Here is a 21,811-nt window from a genome sequence, read left to right on the forward strand (position 1 = left end):
AGTTGTTTCCTTCTCACCAAGCTGCTTGCCTATTGTCCTGTAGCCCATCCCAGCCTTGTGCAGGTCTACAATTTTATCCCTGATGTCCTTACACAGCTCTCTGGTCTTGGCCATTGTGGAGAGGTTGGAATCTGTTTGATTGTGTGTGGACAGGTGTCTTTTATACAGGTAACGAGTTCAAACAGGTGCAGTTAATACAGGTAATGAGTGGAGAACAGGAGGGCTTCTTAAAGAGAAACTAACAGGTCTGTAAGAGCCGGAATTCTTACTGGTTGGTAGGTGATCAAATACTTATGTCATGCAATAAAATGCAAATTAATTACTTAAAAATCATACAATGTGATTTTCTGGATTTTTGTTTTAGATTCCGTCTCTCACAGTTGAAGTGTACCTATGATAAAAATGACAGACCTCTACATGCTTTGTAAGTAGGAAAACCTGCAAAATCGGCAGTGTATCAAATACTTGTTCTCCCCACTGTATATATAACCATGTGATTACAGTATAGTGCAGTGGTTCTCAAACCTCTCCTCGGATACCCCCAGCCGCTCCAGAGCTAGCACACCTGATTCAACTTGTTAAAGGATCACCAAGCCCTTGAATAGATGAATCAGTTGAGCTAGTTCACGTCCGAGGGTCCCGAAGGAGAAGTTTGAGAACCACTGGTATAGTGAGTGTATCCTCACACGTAGCAGAGGAGTAGCTGGCGTCTCTGATGTTGTAGTGCAGCCGCTGGTCTGCCTCCTGCTCCTCCGTCTCTGCTGTGAAGCTGGCGTTTATCCCCGAATCCCCCGAGCCGTTAGCCATGGACATCACCGGCCCCGACACCGTCGGAGTGGGCGGGGTCTGGGCAGGGGGTGCCGAGACAGGGGCGGGGTTGGGCGGTTTAATGGGAAGGGCTATTTGAGGTTTGGGGGTGGGCGGTTCTGGCTCGGGGACCAACTCTGGTTCTTCCTCAATGACAGTTTCCTGTTGTTGGCGCAAGGCCTCCTCGGCCATCCGGCGCTGCTTCTCCCGCTGCCGCTTGATGGCGGTGGCGCGGTCCCGGATGGCTTTGGCCACCAGCTTGTAGTCTGCTTCACAGACGAAGCCCAGCACCACCTAGGGGGAGGGGGGAGAGGATGAGGGAGAGGGAAGGAAAGGGGTGGTGAGGGAGAAGATTAGGGAGAGAGAGGGGGAGAGGGAGAGCAATCAGTGAACTTGACACTTGAGATCCACAAAATGTGAAAGGGGTCCGGAAATCCATCAACAACCCACCATCTCCTGAGCCACCTCCTCGGGTACGTCCTTGTAGAGTTCAAACAGGAACTCAATGGCGTTGTTGTCCTTGTACTTCCCATGCAGCTTCTTGGTGTCGTCCATACGCAGCCACAGCTTCAGGCCAGACTTCACCGTGTCGTCCTCCTCCGCCAGCTCAACATGGACGCCATTGTTCTCCTTGAAGAATGTGTGCTCCAGCAGGTCTTGGATGGTGTACCTGGAGAGGCCACTGTTTTCTTAGTTCTATAATCCATTGAATTGAATTTTACTGTATTTTCTCAGTCTGTTATTTTTATAGTCATTAACTAAACATGGGGGACAAAAACAGTATTTTACTATAGGTGGGTGGATGTGGTGAGTCAGACTTTGTGCCACTTTAGACTATTGACACACAGCCAAAGGAGAGAGATGGATAATGTGCCCCTATTTAACAGCAGGTCAGGTATCATCTCATTAGAACCCCAGAGGGCCTGAAACCTGACACCATTAACGATGGTCGATGTGTGTGTCACCCAGTTCCCTCGCTATAGTAATGTGGCAACATTTGAATTATGTATGTCTGAAGTCGTTTCTCACTGTTATTTTTAGCTCATAACATAATTCGATCAATGCTTTGAAAGAGAATGAGAAAATAGAAAAGCTAATCATAAAACTGTTTTCTTGAGGGCATTTACACAGTTGTTGGCTGAGACTGATACAATTTATTTTGTTCCAATGTCAGTGCCCTTAGATTAATGTTGGAGAGAGAGCGACAAAGATTCTAGACAAACTAGCTTGACAGGTATAATATCCTTTGTCTAGGAGGAACAAAACTGTCTGTCTAATGTTTGCACACATTAAGAATAGACACACACACGTCAACCTAGAATCTATCCAACATTTGATACCACACCACCGAAGTGCCAGACTGAAAGCAGATGCCTGAGGTAAGGTGAGTAAAGAGAATTCCTATCTGATTACTCTACCTCTGGTCTGTATTTATGCGGATGCATCCCTCTATGATCTCTTTCAACTCAGGGACTTTTACTTTGAAGAAGCTGTCCGGCTTAATTCCCTGTGAGGAGAAAGAAGGAGAGGGGAAAAGATGAACTGTTAGATATGTCACCGACGTCAATCACTCCACCATTTGGGAGAGGAGAGGACTGACGCAGACAGAAAGACCCCTGAAGCAGAGTATGTGAGCAGAGCAGAGTTGGAGCAGAGTGGGGAGTGGAGCGTGCCAAATGAGGAGTGAGGAGCGAGATTCCCAAAGGCTGGAGCTTCGGCCTTCGCGCCCGCTCCAATTTCGCTCCAGTATTGCTCACTTCACGAGCTCAGGGCATGCCCGGCTCAGCATGCATTTGTAGTTACTTGGGTGCTGCTATAACCCCTTGCTTTAGCTACTGTCATGGAGTTCCCTAAATATTTTCATTTAAAAAACACACAGGTGCAAAATCAAGGTGACTTACAAAGATGAGGACCAAGAGCAAGAGAGGGAGTGTGGTGATGTAGTGTCCACAACTAAAGAATCATTGTGGAATCTGAAAAGACAAATATCCCGAAAGCATGATGGTGTAGGCTACTTACTACGTGCATATGCCAAAAGAAAGGAATGAGGTGGATAGCTAATTAAGTGTCATTGTAGCAAAGTATTTATAAACAAAAAATCTGATCTCTTAAAAGATTCCTTCATTTTTGTTCTATTATTTATACAATAGGCCATAATTGATTTGGGCCCAATAAGCCTGGCATATTCCAACTTTCAAGGAGCTTTCTGTTTTGATTGGGTTATTTTGCCTAAAAACATCCCTGACCAGCCTGGCAAGAGTGGCCAAAAGGTTGATTAGCTTCCCCAGTGGCTCTGCAAGCTCGGAGAGCATATTATCTGCTGCTGGCCTGCTCTCCAGGCACCATGGAATGAGCCTGAAGCCACAAACTCTGTCGAAATTTGGGTTTCTAAAAACGAATTCAAAGGCACTGTGAACTGAGCCCAATAAGGCATTTTTCATTTAATTCTAACTATAATCTGGGTGGTTCGAACTCTGAATGCTGATTGGCTGACAGCCGTAGTATATCAGACTGTATACCACGGGTATGACAAAACATTTATTTTTACTGCTCTAATTACATTGGTAGCCAGTTTTTAATAGCAATAAGGCACCTCAGGGGTTTGTGGTATATGGCCAATATACCACGGTTAAGGGCTGTATCCAGGCACTCCGCATTGCGTCATGCATAAGACCTTAGCCGTGGTATATTGGCCATATACTACACCTCCTCGTGCCTTATTGCTTAAGTAAGTCACAGCCTATATAGGCAATTTATAGACTATAATTATTTAATACAACGAAATGTTGTTTAAATGCTGAGCACTTAATGTCCCTGACTCCCTACCAGCCTAGTGTGTCACATTCACAAATGCTTCACAATTTATTTCTTTGTAGGTTATAGCCTTGAAATAATTGAAATAATACAGCCTAAATAATCCTTTTTGTTCCTTCTTAGTCTCTGTCTGGCGCCTGACCTGGCGCCTGACCTATTTAGAGTGTTAATATGCTGTTTAATATGACATGCAGCCTATTTGAAATGATGAGCGCTTCTTACATTCACCTTTTCATGTTTATTAAAATACTTTTCATTCAAATCATATAAAATGTATTGCTCACATACACGTGTTTAGCAGATGTTATTGCGGGTGTAGCGAAATGCTTGTGTATGGTTTGGTTTCAATACTTCAAAACCAAATGGTAGGTCCAGGTAGTCACAAAAATAGATGGGTGTTGGTTCAATTGTGATTTTAATGAATGGAGCGAATTTGGAGAGGCATTTTTCTTTTCTGTGAGTGCATAGAGGTTTTTAGTGGAGCGGTTGGAAAGGACATGGATTGCCGAAGCGGTGATCCATGAGCGATGAGTGGATAGCCGACAGTTCAACTCTGCTCACCTACTCTGTCCTGAAGGAGCCAGGATGATACAGGAGTGAGGAGTGAGGGACAATGTGGAGATTATTCCCTAGCCTGCCCTACACCACTATGATGGATGGAATACTTTCTAAGTGTGTCTATGCTTCAGAGACACAGTAGATGTACATCCTCTATTCACATTGGTAGATCTCCTGAGTGGAATACCTTTAAATATGAAATATATATATGATAAATATCTAAATGGAGTTAAAGGTTTCGTTGTTATCGGTAACTTTAGGTCGTGTTGTCATCGGTAACAGTTGCCCGGACACCCTGCCCAGGGGCACAATGTCAAAAAACAGTGGCCCACAGTTCAATGGTGTTCCCGTCAGAGACATTCTCTGTGGGCCATCGTCATAGAGTTCAGACATAATGGAGCATGGCTATGCACACAAACAAACACGAACAAACGCACGCACCAACACACACACAAAGAGGAGGGTTTGACTGTGTCCCAACCCGTTCACTGTTAAGTTTCTCTCTGAGTTCTACGGCCAGTTAGAACTAAAGTTCGAATGTCGTGAGAGAGTGGTGGTGTGTGTAAGAGTATTGCGGTGCTAGCCTGTTAGCTAATGGTTTTGTACACAAACACTCAGGTCATGATACATAATGTCCAAAACCATCCAAAGCACGCAGGTGTGTGTGAATGCAGAGCACTGAGTACTAATAACCATGTGGTTTACCTAAAGGGTAGTCAGCTCATAGCTCATGTTTATTTGGTTTAGACACAAATGTTCAGTGACATAATACAAAATGTACAAAACCATCTAGAGGATAGTGATGGGTATAACAGGTGTCCATACAGTAGCTGTCGTGACCGGATACAAATAGAGAGAGACTTCCTATGGGGCTGTTAGCTAAAAGCTAACGTAGCGTGAGCATAAATATCAAGCAGCAGTCAGATACTCACTACATAGTAGCCTTAGCATGTGTGGCGGTGAATACAATGACTGGGTTACACAGGTAAATGGGATACTTCCTGTAATGCTGTGTGTTAATGCTTTGAGGTGATGCATGGCCAATATGCTCTTTAGGTTTATGAGGTAACTATCACCACACACAGCGCAGGGAGTTCCGGTAGAGTGAGAGAAACAACCAACAGAGCTGTGTCCTACTGAAAATATGCATGAACAAACACATTCACACACTATAAAGCCAATGTCACACACAGAAACACACGCGTATACAGACACGGCCACATCACTAGACCACAGGTCTTTTCTGTGAAAGGATGGGAAACATGGTGTGGGTGGAAAGAGGATAAACGCTTCAAGAAGAGGTATTACCACAAGAAACGATTGAGTCATTCTCCCCTTTGAAGCTTCATGAACAGAACACGCAAGTCTAGCGGAGGAGATTAACACATTTCATTGAGGTGATAAGACTCCCCGACAGAGAAATATACCACTATTTCACAGTCTGTCACCTCCATGGCCTCCACAGATTAAACAAGGCCTGGAGGGTCAAGGTCTGGAGTTACTGAGCGGAAAAGCAAGGTAAACCTCCTCCGTGTAAAATGTACGAGGCGGAAACAACAAGATGACGGCAACGAGAAACGGAATGGGAAGCCTGGTCCTCGTTTATCACACACGCACACGCACATGCACACACACACATAAATCGTTTAACACAGAGCACAGAGTGTGAGCGGAGTTGATCACAAGGTTTTCAGCAAAAGGAACCTGTCCGCACAAAGTGAGTGTTGTAATGCAGCTTGTTTTTTATTACATAACTCCTCAAAAAAGACTATAAAAAACTATGTGAGATTATATTGGATTAAAGAACACAGTGGCATATTTGTGGAGGAACTTTAAATTGCTCAACCGGTTCCATATGACGAATAGTGTGAAATACGTAGCAGTAAAAAAAAAAAATTGGAGAGGACCAATGAGATTTGACAAATGTGCTTTTTTCCGGTGGTGACGACAGTGGCCCCAAATGCTCCTCTTTTCCCACTAAAGTGAGGGGAGGCAGCGGAACTTACTAATGGAAAATGGACTCTATCGAATTCTCTGGTGTTATCTGAGCAGATAATTGCAGCGTCTAACTACGTAAGAGAAAAAGGAAGGGAAAAGACATAATAACAAAACAAACAAGACATTCTAAGTAACAAAAATTGAGAGAAAAAAAAGCTAAATGGTCTCCATCTTAATGGCTGATATGAAAACCATCTGAAGACATGAATAAACCCTTCAGTCTTTAGAGGGGCTTAGGGAGGAGTCACAGAGCTTGCTCTGTACAGTGGCTTTTGTTGGTCGGTGACATCAGCCCAACATCTCCCCAACGTCCTGACCCACCGGGACTCTGAGGTGTACTGAGGACATGAAGTCCTGAGATACAGAGCCAACCACTCCCCCCACCTGAATGAATAGAATGAATGAATGGAAAGTCTGTTTTTAGAAGAGAGAGACAGGCAGATGAGTTGAAGATGGAGAGATTTTGGAGGATATTATCTTCTGGGAGACAGACATCATAATGGACGCTCTCTATGATCCAATCTCCAAGGCATGGCAAGAACAATGTCAAACTGAAGGTTAATGAGAGATGATGGGTCTCTTGACTAGGGCCCCAAACCTCCATTCCATATATTGCAATTGGTAAAATTACACTATTTAATATTTTGCACCAGATTTGGATAGGAATATTTATTTTTCAGAACTATCTCGCTTTATCTCTGTGTCTCCCTCCCCTTCTCTCTTTCTCCTAATGACAAATATTCTCCATAATCCCCACTGACAGCAAGCAAATCATCCTAATCACACAAATTAGCTTTCCAAGAACACCAATGTTTTAGGTGGAGAAAACACAGAAGCACTGATGGGTGTATACAGAACATAAGCATGTTGTTCCCGTCCAGCTAGATGTACTTTGAAGAGGACTGACTTAATTAGCTCTACAATTTGGAGTTAACACACACAAACTCAAATTCAACACACAGAAACACTGCCTCTAACACAGACAAACAGTGAGAGCACCTTGTGTAATGAGATGAAAAGGCTCCACTTTCCATTGTGCCATAGCTTCTTGACTTCTAGCACTCAGAAAGCCCTTTGAAAAATGGCTTGATGTGGATGCTTTAATCTCCTCACGTAAAATAAATAAATAACGATCAAATTGAAAATGTTTCCCATGGAAATACTATGACTTGATGACTGAAGTTTTATGAGCAGACCACTGCAAAAGTTCTTGCACTACTGGCCTTTTTAATACAAAGCTTACAGGCTGGCTCCCTGCTGCTAAAACAAGGGTATAATGCTAGTGGTTCTGAGACCAAAACTAGAGTAGAACCATAATCTAACTCAGTCAGGGAAACGTATGTACATGTATGAAACATGTGTGGGATGATATGGGCCACAGGTCTGTGTACACGTGTGTTCCTTAAAACATGATTCAATCACACAGACTCTAGTTTGCCTGAGACGGAGAGAGAGATAGACAGAGAGAGAGACAGAGAGAGAGAGAGAGAGCAAGAGAGAGACATAGAGAGAGACTGAGAGAGAGACAGAGAGAGACAGAGAGATAGACAGAGAGACAAAGAGAGAGACAAAGAGAGAGAGAGACAGGGATAGCAAGAGAGAGAGACAGACAGACAGAGAGACCACTAAAACAGCGAGCTTGCCTGAGACGGATAGCATTAATTATGTAAATTACACGGCTACTCTAATTATGCACACATGCATAAATGTGCACACACAGAGATAGAAAGAGAGAGACAGAGACTGACAGACAAAAAGAGAGAGATAGAGAGAGACAGAAAGAGAGAGCGGGAGAGACAGATAGATAGAGACAGAGAGAGACAGAAAGAGAGAGACAGAGAGAGAGAGAGACAGATAGAGAGAGACAGATAGATAGAGACAGAGAGAGACAGAGAGAGAGACAGGGAGAGACAGAGAGAGAGACAGAAAGAGAAAGATACAACTCTATAAACGTACACTCAGAACCAAAAAAAGCACAGTACAACAGCAAGCAGCTGACACTACTTGAGGAGTCCATAAACACAAACAACTTCTGGCAAAATTGGAGAAAAAAAAATAAAAAATCTAAACAAGAGGAATTAGCAATACAAAATGGTGAAATATGGACAACCCATTTTAAAACACTCTACAGCATCATTCAAACTGACACAAACGCAGAACAACGCCAAATTCATGAGAAGTTGAATGGATTAGAAAAAGCTATAAAGGACAATCAAAATCCATTGGACTCCCCAATTACTGACCAGGAGCTCTATAAGAAACTTCAGGCTCTCAAATTTAAAAAAGCATGAGGACCTGATGGCATCCTAAATGAGATGCTCAAACTCACTAGTGCAAAATTTCAATTGGCTATATTAAAACTGTTTAATTTGATCCTGAGTGTAGGTTATTTCCCTGACATCTGAAATCAAGGACTCATAACCCCAATCTTTAAAAACGGAGACAAATTTGACCCTAACAATTACAGAGGCATTTGTGTGAACAGTAACCTGGGGAAGGTTTTCTGTAGTATTATAAATGTAAGAGTTCTAAACTTGCTTAATAAGCACCATGTCTTGAGTAAAAGCAAAATTGGATTTTTCCAAAACATCGCACATCTGATCAGATTTACACCCTACACACCCTGATAGATAAACTTGTCCACCAAAATAATACCAGAATATACGCTTGCTTTATCGACTTCCAAAAAGCATTTGATTCTATTTGGCATACAGGACTGTTCTACAAAGTTATTGAAAGTGGTGTAGGGGGTAAAACATATGACATAATTAAATCAATGTATACTGGCAATACGTGCAGCATTAAAATTGTCAAGAAAATAACTGAATTCTTTAACCAGGGCCGGGGCCTTCGTCAGGGTTGTAATCTGAGCCCTGCACTCTTCAATATTTACATCAACGAATTGGCCACTATCCTAGAAAAATCTTCAGCCCCTGGTGTTAGTCTCCACAATTCAGAGGTTAAATGCCTACTCTTCGCAGATGACCTATGCCTGCTGTCACCCACAGCACATGGCCTACAGCAGAGCCTGGACCTGCTAGAGCAGTACTGCCAGACCTGGGCCCTGGCAGTAAACCCCAAAAAGACTAAAATAATAATTTTCCAGAGAAGATCCAGATCTCAGGGAATTAGACCAAAGTTCTCAATTGGTACAAAATATATAGAGTACTGCACACACTACAATTACTTAGGTTTAAAAATAAGCTCAACTGGACACCTTAATGAGGCAGTGAATGAACTGAGAGAGAAAGCACGCAGGGCATTCTACGCCATTAAAAAGCTAATTCAAATTGGAATACCTATTGTAATTTGGCTAAAACTAATTGAATATGTCATTGAACCAATTGCACTTTATGGCAGCGAGGTGTGGGGTCCACTTACAAAACAAGATTTCATCAAATGGGACAAACACCCCATTGAAACCCTGCATGCAAAATTCTGTAAGATTATCCTGCATGTTCAGAGGAAAACTACAAACACTGCACGCAGGGCAGAATTAGGCCAATATCCACTAATAATAAAAACTAAAAAAAGAGCAATTAAGTTTTGGAAACATCTAAAATACAGTGACCCCCTCTCATATCACTACCAAGCCCTGCAATGCCAAGAGCTGAGCAAAGAAAAGAGTCCCCTCATCCAGCTGGTCCTGAGGCTGAGTTTACAAACCTGTTCTACTAACACACTGAAGCCTCAGGACCAGAACATCCGATCAATCAGGATAAACCAAATTACAACACAGTCAAAACAAAACTATATTGCTTATTGGGAAACACAGGCACAAACACAAAGCAGGGCTATACTTAAACTTTTTTTTATTTTTTCAATTTTCTTTTCAATTATTTTACCCCTTTTTTCTCCCCAATTTCATGGTATCCAATTAGTAGTAGTTACTGTCTTGTCTCATCGCTGCAACTCCTGTACGGACTTGGGAGAGGCGAAGGTCGATAGCCATGCGTCCTCCGAAACACAACCCAACCAAGCCGCACTGCTTCTTGACACAACGCTGCTGCGGCAGAGCCTGGGCTCGAACCCAGAGTCTCTGGTGGCACAGCTAGCACTGCGATGCAGTGCCTTAGACCACTGCGCCACCCGGGAGGCATACTTAAACTTTTTAACATCTTCCACAGCACTGGCATCTTACCCAATATTTGGAACCACCCCAGTCCACAAAAGTGGATACAAATTTGACCCCAATAACTACCATGGGATATGTGTCGACAGCAACCGTGGGAAAATCCACTGCTTTATCATTAACAGCAGACTCGTACATTTCCTCAATGAAAACGATGTACTGAGAAAATGTAAAATTGGCTTTTTACCAAATTACCGTACGACAGACCACGTATTCTCCCTGCACACCCTAATTGACATACAAACAAACCAAAACAAAGGCAAAGTCTTTTCATGGTTTGTTGATTTCAAAAAAGCTTTTTACTCAATTTGGCATGAGGGTCTGCTGATGATCTGGTGCTTCTGTCCCCAACCAAGGAGAGCCTACAGCAGCACCTAGATCTGCTGCACAGATTCTATCAGACCTGGGCCCTGACAGTAAATCTCAGTAAGACAAAAATAATGGTGTTTCCAAAAAGGTCCAGACCTGGGCCCTGCCAAATGTATGACCATATTAGAGACACATTTTTCCCTCAGATTACACAGACCAACAAAGAATTTGAAAACAAATCCAATTTTGATAAACTCCCATATCTATTGGGTGAAATACCACAGTGTGCATCACAGCAGCAAAATTTGTGACCTGTTGCTACAAGAAAAATCCAACCAGTAAAGAACAAACACTGTTGTAAATACAACCCCTATATGTTTATTTATTTTCCCTTTTGTACTTTAACTATTTGCACATCGTTACAACACTGTATATAGACATAATATTACATTTGAAATCTCTCTATTTATTTGGAACTTGTGTAAAGTTTACTGTTCATTTTTTATTGTTTATTTCACTTTTGTTTATTATCCATTTCACTTACTTTGGCAATGTAAACATATGTTTCCCATGCCAATAAAGCCTGTTAAATGGAATTTAATTGAGAGACAGAGAGAGACAGAAACAGACAGAGAGACATAGAAAGAGAGACAGAGAGACAGACAAAGCGATAGAGACAGAGAGAGAGAGACAGAAAGAGGTCCTTCTACGGTTGTTTCTCACGCTCATAGTCTTTTTCTCTTTGAGAGAGTCTTTGTATGGTCTGCCTAGGGAGATGACCACTAAAACAGCCAGTTTTTCTGAGACGGATAGCATTAATTATGTCAATTACACGGATACTCTAATTATGCACACATGACAGAGAGACAGAGTTAAAAAAATGTTATATTCCTATCCAAATCTGGGGCACAATATTCAATAGTGTAATGTTACCAATTGCACTATATGGAAGCAAGGTTTGGGGTCCACCAATTAACAATTATAAGCACTGGGAGAAAAACCCAATAGAAAATCTAGAATTATCCTAAATATCCAAAAGAAAGTACCAAATAATGCATGCAGGGTGGAACTCGGACGATTCCCTTTAACTGTAAATATAAAGAAAAGGACACTAAAATGTTGGCACCATTTGAAATTAACCCCCAAAACATCCTTACAATTCAAAGCACTGGAAAACCAAGACCTGAACCCTGAAAAGAGTTCCCTGTGTCAGTTGTTAAAACACTACACAACCCTATTATCCAATCACACTGTCACGTTCGTCGTAGTGATGAGACCAAGGCGCAGCGTGGTATGCGTACATTCTCTTAATTAAACGAATGAACACTGAACAAACTAACAAAGTAACAAAACTAACGTGAAGCTATATAACACGAGTGCTGACAGGCAACTTCACATAGACAAGAACCCACGAATATCCAAGGGAAAATGGCAACCTAAATATGATCCCCAATCAGAGACAACGATAAACAGCTGCCTCTGATTGGGAACCAATTCAGGCCACCATAGACCTACATAACCTAGACTTACAAAAACCCCATAGATATACAAAAACCCTAGACAAGACAAAACACACATACCCACCCTCGTCACAACCTGACCTGACCAAAATGATACAGAAAACATAGATAACTAAGGTCAGGGCGTGACACACACAGGGAAATCAATCACACTGTTACAGAAATGAAAACCTCTTACTTGACAAATTAGGAAAATGAAACAAAAACACAGAATAAACTAAATTGCTATTTGGCCCTCAAATGAGAATACAAATTGGCAGAATATCTCTACTCTGTCAGAGATACAAAACAGAAACAGATCCTGACCAAATACAGGCTCGGCGAACACCAATTGGCTATAGAAAAAGGGAGACATCAAAAGACATGGCTACCCAAAGAGGAGTGTCTATGTGGTCACTGCAAGACAGGGGAGGTAGAGACAGAGATCTACTTTTTCCTCTACTGTGAGAAATACTCCCAAATAAGATTATCTTTAAAAAAAAAACTCAATCAATTCCCAACCTCTGTGCATTTACTAATAACATAAAGCTGGGAATTATTCTGGTTGAGGGAGAAATCGCAAATATTACTGCCAGATATGTATATGACTGCCATAGTCTGAGGGACATCCCATGACCATTCACTGTAGTATTTACATTGTATATAACTTACTAGTAATACATAGTGTAACAATCATCATGTACATTCTGTTGATTATTTATTAGCCATTCTTTCTTTTTCTTTTTTATAATCTTATTTGTATTTAATTAAATGTACTGACCGAAGATTACACAATACAACAGCAGAAGTGTTGTACCTGTACACATGATTATATGTACTATTATTATTACTACTTAAATTAACTGTATTTTATTATCCTCATTGCATTGCACTGTATTTACTGAAATGCTGTACCACTATACTGCTTTGGCAATACCTACCAATTGTATTTCATGCCAATAAAGCAATCTGAATTTGAGAGAGAGAGACGAAGAGAGACAGAGAGAGAGAGAGACAGAGAGAGACAGAGACAGAGAGAGAGAAAGCGAGAGAGAGTGAGAGACAGCTAAACTGAGAGAGACAGTGAGACAGAGCGACAGAGAGAGACAGAGAGAAAGCGAGAGAGCGTGAGAGACAGCTAAACTGAGAGAGACAGTGAGACAGAGAGAGACAGAGTGACAGAGAGAGACAGAGAGAGAAAGCGAGAGAGCGTGAGAGACAGCTAAATTGAAAGAAAGAGACAGCATGACAGAGAGAGACAGCGAGACAGACAGAGAGATACAGCGAGACAGAAAGAAAGACAGCGAGACAGACAGAGAGAGACAGCGAGACAGACACTCTTATTATTTTTCTCTTTGAGAGGGGTCTTTGTATTTTGTATTTGTATTTATTAGGGATCCCCATGCTGCTGCCTTGGCAACAGCTACTCTTCCTGGGTCCAAACACATTAAGGCACTTACATTACATACAAAAAAAAATTATAAAACAGTACAACATTTTTACCCCACTACATACAGTGGGGAGAACAAGTATTTGATACACTGCTGATTTTGCAGGTTTTCCTACTTACAAAGCATGTAGAGGTCTGTAATTTTTATCATAGGTACACTTCAACTATGAGAGACGGAATCTAAAACAAAAATCCAGAAAATCACATTGTATGATTTTTAAGTAATTAATTTGCATTTTATTGCATGACATAAGTATTTGATACATCAGAAAAGCAGAACTTAATATTTGGTACAGAAACCTTTGTTTGCAATTACAGAGATCATACATTTCCTGTAGTTCTTGACTAGGTTTGCACACACTGCAGCAGGGATTTTGGCCCACTCCTCCCTACAGATCTTCTCCAGATCCTTCAGGTTTCGGGGCTGTCGCTGGGCAATACGGACGTTCAGCTCCCTCCAAAGATTTTCTATTGGGTTCAGGTCTGGAGACTGGCTTGGCCACTCCAGGACCTTGAGATGCTTCTTACGGAGCCACTCCTTAGTTGCCATGGCTGTGTGCTTCGTGTCGTTGTCATGCTGGAAGACCCAGCCACGACCCATCTTCAATGCTCTTACTGAGGGAAGGAGGTTGTTGGCCAAGATCTCGCGATACATGGCCCCATCCATCCTCCCCTCAATACGGTGCAGTCGTCCTGTCCCCTTTGCAGAAAAGCATCCCCAAAGAATGATGTTTCCACCTCCATGCTTCACGGTTGGGATGGTGTTCTTGGGGTTGTACACATACTTCTTCTTCCTCCAAACACGGTGAGTGGAGTTAGACCAAAAAGCTCTATTTTTGTCTCATCAGACCACATGACCTTCTCCCATTCCTCCTCTGGATCATCCAGATGGTCATTGGCAAACTTCAGACAGGCCTGGACATGCACTGGCTTAAGCAGGGGGACCTTGCGTGCGCTGCAGGATTTTAATCCATGACGGCGTAGTGTGTTACTAATGGTTTTCTTTGAGACTGTGGTCCCAGCTCTCTTCAGGTCATTGACCAGGTCCTGCCGTGTAGTTCTGGGCTGATCCCTCACCTTCCTCATGATCATTGATGCCCCACGAGGTGAAATCTTGCATGGAGCCCCAGACCGAGGGTGATTGACCGTCATCTTGAACTTCTTCCATTTTCTAATAATTGCGCCAACAGTTGTTTCCTTCTCACCAAGCTGCTTGCCTATTGTCCTGTAGCCCATCCCAGCCTTGTGCAGGTCTACAATTTTATCCCTGATGTCCTTACACAGCTCTCTGGTCTTGGCCATTGTGGAGAGGTTGGAATCTGTTTGATTGAGTGTGTGGACAGGTGTCTTTTATACAGGTAACGAGTTCAAACAGGTGCAGTTAATACAGGTAATGAGTGGAGAACAGGAGGGCTTCTTAAAGAAAAACTAACAGGTCTGTGAGAGCCGGAATTCTTACTGGTTGGTAGGTGATCAAATACTTATGTCATGCAATAAAATGCAAATTAATTATTTAAAAATCATACAATGTGATTTTCTGGATTTTTGTTTTAGATTCCGTCTCTCACAGTTGAAGTGTACCTATGATAAAAATTACAGACCTCTACATGCTTTGTAAGTAGGAAAACCTGCAAAATCGGCAGTGTATCAAATACTTGTTCTCCCCACTGTATCTACAATACAAAATGTAAAATACCACCATACAATATTACAATGTAAGTGTGTGTAGAGTACGTGTGTTAGTATGGTCTGCCTCGGGAGATGACCACTAAAACAGGGATATCTCTGTCAATTATAACACCCTAATTAAGTTCTCTATTCTTTATGTCTCTCTTCATCTCACCAATCTCCCTCCTCCCTCTCTTTGTCACTGGAAACAAGCTCTGAAACATAATAAACGACTAACCGGTGCCCCACACATTGACTCTCTACCGGTACCCTCTGTATATAGCCTCGCTATTGTTATTTTACTGCTGCTCTTTAATTATTTTCTATTTTTATTTATCTATTTTTTACTTTACACTTATTATTTTCTTAAAACTGCATTGTTGGTTAAGGGCTTGTAAGTAAGCATTTCACTGTAAGGTCTACACCTGTTGTATTCGGCGCATTTGACAAATAACATTTGATTCGATTTGATTTGAAACACAATCAGGAAGAACAGAACATTTCTGGATCAGCGGCAGACCCTTTAACACCCCCCCCCCCACCACCACAAACACACACACACAGAAAGGAAGTGCGTCAGAACTCCTTATTGCCTGGTGTGTGTTCGGTGTGTGTGGGCAGAAACATGTGGAGGAGGAGGGACAGAGGTGGTGTGGTGGCGTCCATGGCTCTGCTAGCTAATTATAACCCAGCAGTGGAGTAGAGAGGTAGAGGAGGGGCTGTGGAGTTACAAAATCTACACAACACTGGCTGGTTGGGAGGCAGAAAATAGTAGAGACTAGAGAGGGCCAGCCCAGGGGTGTTGGAGAGAGGGCCAGCCCAGGGGTGTTGGAGAGAGGGCCAGCCCAGAGGTGTTGGAGAGAGGACCAGCTCAGGGGTGTTGGAGAGAGGGCCAGCCCAGGGGGGGTTGGAGAGAGGGCCAGCCCAGAGGTGTTGGAGAGAGGACCAGCCCAGAGGTATTGGAGAGAGGACCAGCCCAGAGGTGTTGGAGAGATGGCCAGCCCAGAGGTGTTGGAGAGAGGACCAGCCCAGAGGTGTTGGAGAGAGGACCAGCCCAGAGGTGTTGGAGAGAGGGCCAGCCCAGAGGTGTTGGAGAGAGGACCAGCCCAGAGGTGTTGGAGAGAGGACCAGCCCAGAGGTGTTGGAGAGAGGGCCAGCCCAGAGGTGTTGGAGAGAGGGCCAGCCCAGGGGTGGTGGAGAGAGGGCATGGCCAGGGGTGGTGGAGAGAGGGCCAGCCCAGGGGTGGTGGAGAGAGTGCCAGCCCAGAGGTGTTGGAGAGAGGACCAGCCCAGAGGTGTTGGAGAGAGGGCCAGCCCAGGGGTGGTGGAGAGAGGGCCAGCCCAGGGGTGGTGGAGAGAGGGCATGGCCAGGGGTGGTGGAGAGAGGGCCAGCCCAGGGGTGGTGGAGAGAGGGCCAGCCCAGGGGTGGTGGAGAGAGGGCATGGCCAGGGGTGTCTGTTTCCTCACACCCTCACTCTCTCACTAAAAAGGGAAACAGGCAATGTACCCCTGTTTTAGCACAGGAAGGTTTTGGTTGTGTGGGCAGTACGTAGGGAATTGGCAATGTACTGATTAGTCTGACTCTCCCATTGCCTTTAATTGGCCCTCAAGATGTCATTGTATGGAGTCAGATCATGTTCAATAAGGGAAAAGGAGGATACCTAATCAGTTGTACAACTGAATACATTCAACTGAAATGTGTCTTCTGCATTTAACCCAACCCGTCTGAATCAAGGCATTGTAAGACCTTGTTCACCCCATAGTTGGACCCCAAGTTGAAAACAATATGACTGCCACTCAGTGAAGACTGTGAGCTTAGGTATGGGGCTTCAGGCAATGACCTTCAATCACACCTCCCAATACTGTGATGTAAACGTCACCATACCACACAGACCTACTGAAATCACACAAGCCTCTTAGCTTTATCCTCTTAGCAATTGTTCCAGAAAGGTGAATGAATGGCTCAATGGTGGTTGAGATCTACTCATTTGATTCAACAAGATTCATCACAGAGGTGACTCTCGCCATTCAGTCATTTGTTACTCACTGGATAATTGATAGAGGAGGGAGGGTTAGAGGGCTGGTAGCCATGTTAACTACACACTCTGGTAAGCTGCCAGGAACTCCTGTTCTTTGAAGCCTTCATTAAACCCTGGTGACTTCTTGTTTAATGATAATATGTTGTGTGGGGGAAAGACAAAGGTTCCTGGTATTCATAGAATCCTAGAATGCAATTTTCTAATTACCATGTGAAATTACAAATGTGTTGAGGTTGTTGGTAGGATAAATGGAAATGTATAATATTCTGTATTCTGCACATTGAATGAACATACACTATATTTACAAAAGTATGTGGACACACCCCTACAAATTATTGAATTTGGCTATTTCAGCCACACCCATTGCTGATAGGTATATAAAATCGAGCACATAGACATGCAATCTCCATAGACAAACATTGGCAGTTGAATGGCCTTCCTGAAGAGCTCAGTGACTTTCAACGTGGCACCGTCATAGGATACCACCTTTCCAACAAGTCAGTTTGTCAAATTTCTATCCTGCTAGAGCTGCCCCGGTCAACTGTAACTGTTGTTATTGTGAAGTGGAAACATCTAGGAGCAACATCGGCTCAGCCGCGAAATGGTAGGCCACACAAGCTCACAGAACGGGACCGCCGAGTGCTGAAGCGGGTAAAAATCGTCTGTCCTCAGTTTCAACACTCATTACTGAGTTCCAAACTGCCTCTGGAAGCAACGTCAGTACAATAAATGTTCGTTCGGGAGCTTCATGAAATGGGTTTCCATGGAAACTTTTATTGCCCAAGATCACCATGTGCAATACCAAGCGTCAGCTGGAGTGGTGTAAAACTTGCCGTCACTGGACTCTGGAGCGGTGGAAACACGTTCTCTGTGATGAAACGCTTCACCATCTGGCAGTCCGATAGACAATTCTTGGTTTGGCTGAAGCCAGGAGAACGCTACCTGCCCAAATGCATAGTGCCAACTGTAAAGTTTGTTGGAGGAGGAATAATGGTCTGGGGTTGTTTTTCATGGTTCGGGCTAGGCCCCTTAGTTCCAGTGAAGGGATATCTTAACGCTACAGCATACAATGACAGTCTAGAGGATTCTGTGCTTCCAACTTTGTGGCAACAGTTTGCGCAACAGTTTGCCCTCTTGCGCAAAGCAAGATCCATACAGAAATGGTTTGTCAAGATCGGTGTGGAAGAACTTGACTGGCCTGCACAGTGCCCTGACCTCAACCCCATCAAACACCTTTGGGATGAATCGGAACGCCAACAGCAAGCCAGGCCTAATCGCCCAACATCAGTGCCCGACCTCACTAATGCTCTTGTGGCTGAATGGAAGCAAGCCCCCCCCCTGCTTCAATGTTCCAACATCTAGTGGAAAACCTTCCCAGAAGAGAGGAGGCTGTTATAGCAGCAACATGGGGACCAATTCATATTAATGCCCATGTTTTTGGAATGAGATGTTCGACGAGCAGGTGTCCACATACTTTTAGTCATGTAGTGTATCTATTATTGAGTAGATAGTACACAGTCAATACATGCCTCTTTTTCAAGATAACAAAGGGGAAAATCTGGAAATAAAACTTCAGTGAGTGACTTAAGTTTGTGTACATTAACCTTTACAATTGGGATTCCCTCCAGAAAGGATTACTGTAACCTGTATGCCACTCCTTGAGTATACTTCTTTAAACACCTCCCTTAGTACTGTTGTCCTAGGGAAGGTCCTGTGTATCCAATTGGTACTGTACTGTATATAGCTGGCACCAGCTATCCTATCCTAGGAAGTCCCTAGGTGGCTTTACAGGTACAAGTCCTTAGCCAATTAGAGTACATTCTTATGAGGACCACCTTACAATCATAGATTTTATGACGACATTTAACAGGCCAGTAACCTCCATAGATACACAGCAGTAAACTGGTAATACATACTTTTTAAGAGGCGCAGCGGACATCCGCTAACGCCTTGGTCACAAGGCTGTGTCTGTCTCCTCACACACTCAGTCAGACCACAGCACAGAGACGGCTTTGAAGAGTTGGAGGAGTGATGCTGGGCCAGTTCTGCTCATCGTATCAATTTTGTCCGTATCAATGTCCTTTGTCAGCGGCGGCAACCCCTCGTCAGCTGACACACTGGGTAATGTTCTGCTTCTGTAAGAACTCACTTCAACCCAGTAGACTTCCAGAGAAGACAGTGTTACTCTCCAAGTTAACTTGCTGTAGGTGTATTGGCTAAAGGATTTACTCTGTTGTTTTTGAAAGTTACTTGGGGGCATTGTCTTGGCTTTTGTGCGCCCACACATGCTCATACTGATACACGTTCACACACAGACACAAATACACACACACACAGACACACACACATTTCAACAATTGTGTCTGAGAATGCACAAACACACACAATACACACTCGCACACATGCAAAACACACACACACACAGAGGGAGGACAAAGCTTTTACACCTACTTGAAAAGGAAATGTAGCTCACCTGAAGGAAAAACAAATAGGTCTTTCTGTGCAGATACCGTATAATATCTCATCTCACACGTCACACAGCACAGGGGAAACTTGAGCCATATATAATATCCACTGTTTGTCCTGTTGGTGAAGGCTACTAAACATGACAGTGATATTATTCCAGCAATAGACCACTTTGTTCCTCTTTCACCATCAGGTAAACAAAGATATACAGCTCTCCTATCATAGCATAAATATATAGCTCTGAGAAAGGGAACAAGATAATTTGATGACACAGACATTGTCATAAAATGATGTCAGACAGTGGCCAAGTGTAGGAGGAGAATGGTGGCCATTTGCTGTAGTCTCAGTAATAATCTGCTATTCATTTCCTTTATAGGTCAAGCCCCATGGCTGAATTAGAACTGTGGTATGTACAAAGCATGGAGATCCTTATCTGCTGAGGTCAACACAAATAAGAAACAACAGTGCAAGTAAGCATGTAAGTCTGAATACAGAGGCTGTCTGGAGAACGTCTGAATACAGAGGCTGGCTGGAGAACATCTGTATAGAGAGGCTGGCTGGAGAACGTCTGAATACAGAGGATGGCTAGAGAACGTCTGAATACAGAGGCTGGCTGGAGAACGTCTGAATACAGAGGCTGGCTGGAGAACATCTGTATACAGAGGCTGGCTGGAGAACGTCTGAATACTGAGGATGGCTGGAGAACATCTGTATACAGAGGCTGGCTGGAGAACGTCTGAATACTGAGGATGGCTGGAGAACGTCTGAATAGAGGCTGGCTAGAGAACGTCTGAATACTGAGGATGGCTGGAGAACGTCTGAATACAGAGGCTGGCTAGAGAACGTCTGAATACAGAGGCTGGCTGGAGAACATCTGTATACAGAGGCTGGCTGGAGAACGTCTGAATACAGAGGCTGGCTGGAGAACGTCTGAATACAGAGGCTGGCTGGAGAACGTCTGAATACAGAGGCTGGCTGGAGAACGTCTGAATACAGAGGCTGGCTGGAGAACGTCTGAATACAGAGGCTGGCGAACTGCTTTTGTGGTTCTGGCAGAAAACCCATAACGGAGTGAGAGCCTTGCTTCCTCGAAGCTGTAACACTCCTTTGGACTCTAGCACTAAATACTGCTCATGTTGTACCAGGGCTGTAGCGTGCTCAGACACACACACACACACACAGCTAGCACGTGGGTTCTTACTGCGTCAATCACGTTGGAAGAGCTGCATGTAAATTAATCCACAACGTGCATTATGGTCCTTGGGGATTTCAGTTTGTTTGGCCAAATGACCGCAAAGAAATCCAGAATTGTGGAGTGGAGAAAATCCAGCATTGTGGAGACGTTCCCATTCCTGCATGTGGACCTCGTTCTCCGACAAGTAAAAGACTTAAAGCATAATTCCAATTCCAGTAATTAGCAATCAAGTCCGAGCCCTTCAGCTCTTCCAAATCTGGTCGTTAAGGTGCAACAGCTGATTATAGCAGTGAAAGAGAGACGTCCACTTGGTAAATACCATTATAGCTCCACAGAGACCCTGTAATTGACTCTGCTGAGGAGAAATGTCACAGCAACATTGCATAGAGATGAGAGATGGTACATTACCATTAGTGGTCTGATAAACACTCAGTAACAGAGATAACAGGGTTGGGTACAAGGGGAGGGTTTCTATTTTTGGAGACCGGATGGGATGGACGTGAGAACGTAGGTGGCATTCACAATGGAGAGAGACCCACAAAATGCTCAATTGAGAGTATGTAATTGAGCGTGTTTTTGTGTATCTATTTGTGTCACATTCGTGATGCATACATAGCAAGCAACTTCAAAAGAAAGACAGAGGGGGGTGGATAGAGAAAGAGAGAACAGCAGTTAGTTGAAAGGAACAAGAGATGATGATCCTTGCACATGTTGCACGCCTTTTGAATGCCTCTTTCCTGCTTACCTCTTCCCAGAGGCAAGCAGCACTACACTGAACAAGTGGTGCTGTCAAACTGCAAACTGCAACCAGAAAGATGGCCAAGTTTCTCTTCAGATCTGACCGACATCTAGCGAAACAACAGACAAACTGAACAAC

General features: G+C 43.5%; 1 protein-coding gene across 2 annotated transcripts in view; it reads right to left on the minus strand.

Moving 5' to 3' along the window:
- wnk4b (WNK lysine deficient protein kinase 4b) overlaps positions 1-21,811 on the minus strand; it is a 73,194-nt gene that overhangs the window by 19,168 nt on the left and 32,215 nt on the right. For both annotated transcript variants that reach the window (XM_071385262.1, XM_071385263.1), the window contains exons 5-7: positions 2,226-2,314; positions 1,258-1,477; positions 687-1,101 (exon numbers count right to left, since the gene is read on the minus strand). In XM_071385262.1, the coding sequence (XP_071241363.1) occupies positions 687-1,101; positions 1,258-1,477; positions 2,226-2,314 (724 nt within the window). The remainder of the gene's footprint in view (positions 1-686; positions 1,102-1,257; positions 1,478-2,225; positions 2,315-21,811) is intronic.

The sequence above is a fragment of the Salvelinus alpinus genome, chromosome 36 (assembly GCF_045679555.1).
Source record: "Salvelinus alpinus chromosome 36, SLU_Salpinus.1, whole genome shotgun sequence".
Taxonomy (NCBI): domain Eukaryota; kingdom Metazoa; phylum Chordata; class Actinopteri; order Salmoniformes; family Salmonidae; genus Salvelinus; species Salvelinus alpinus.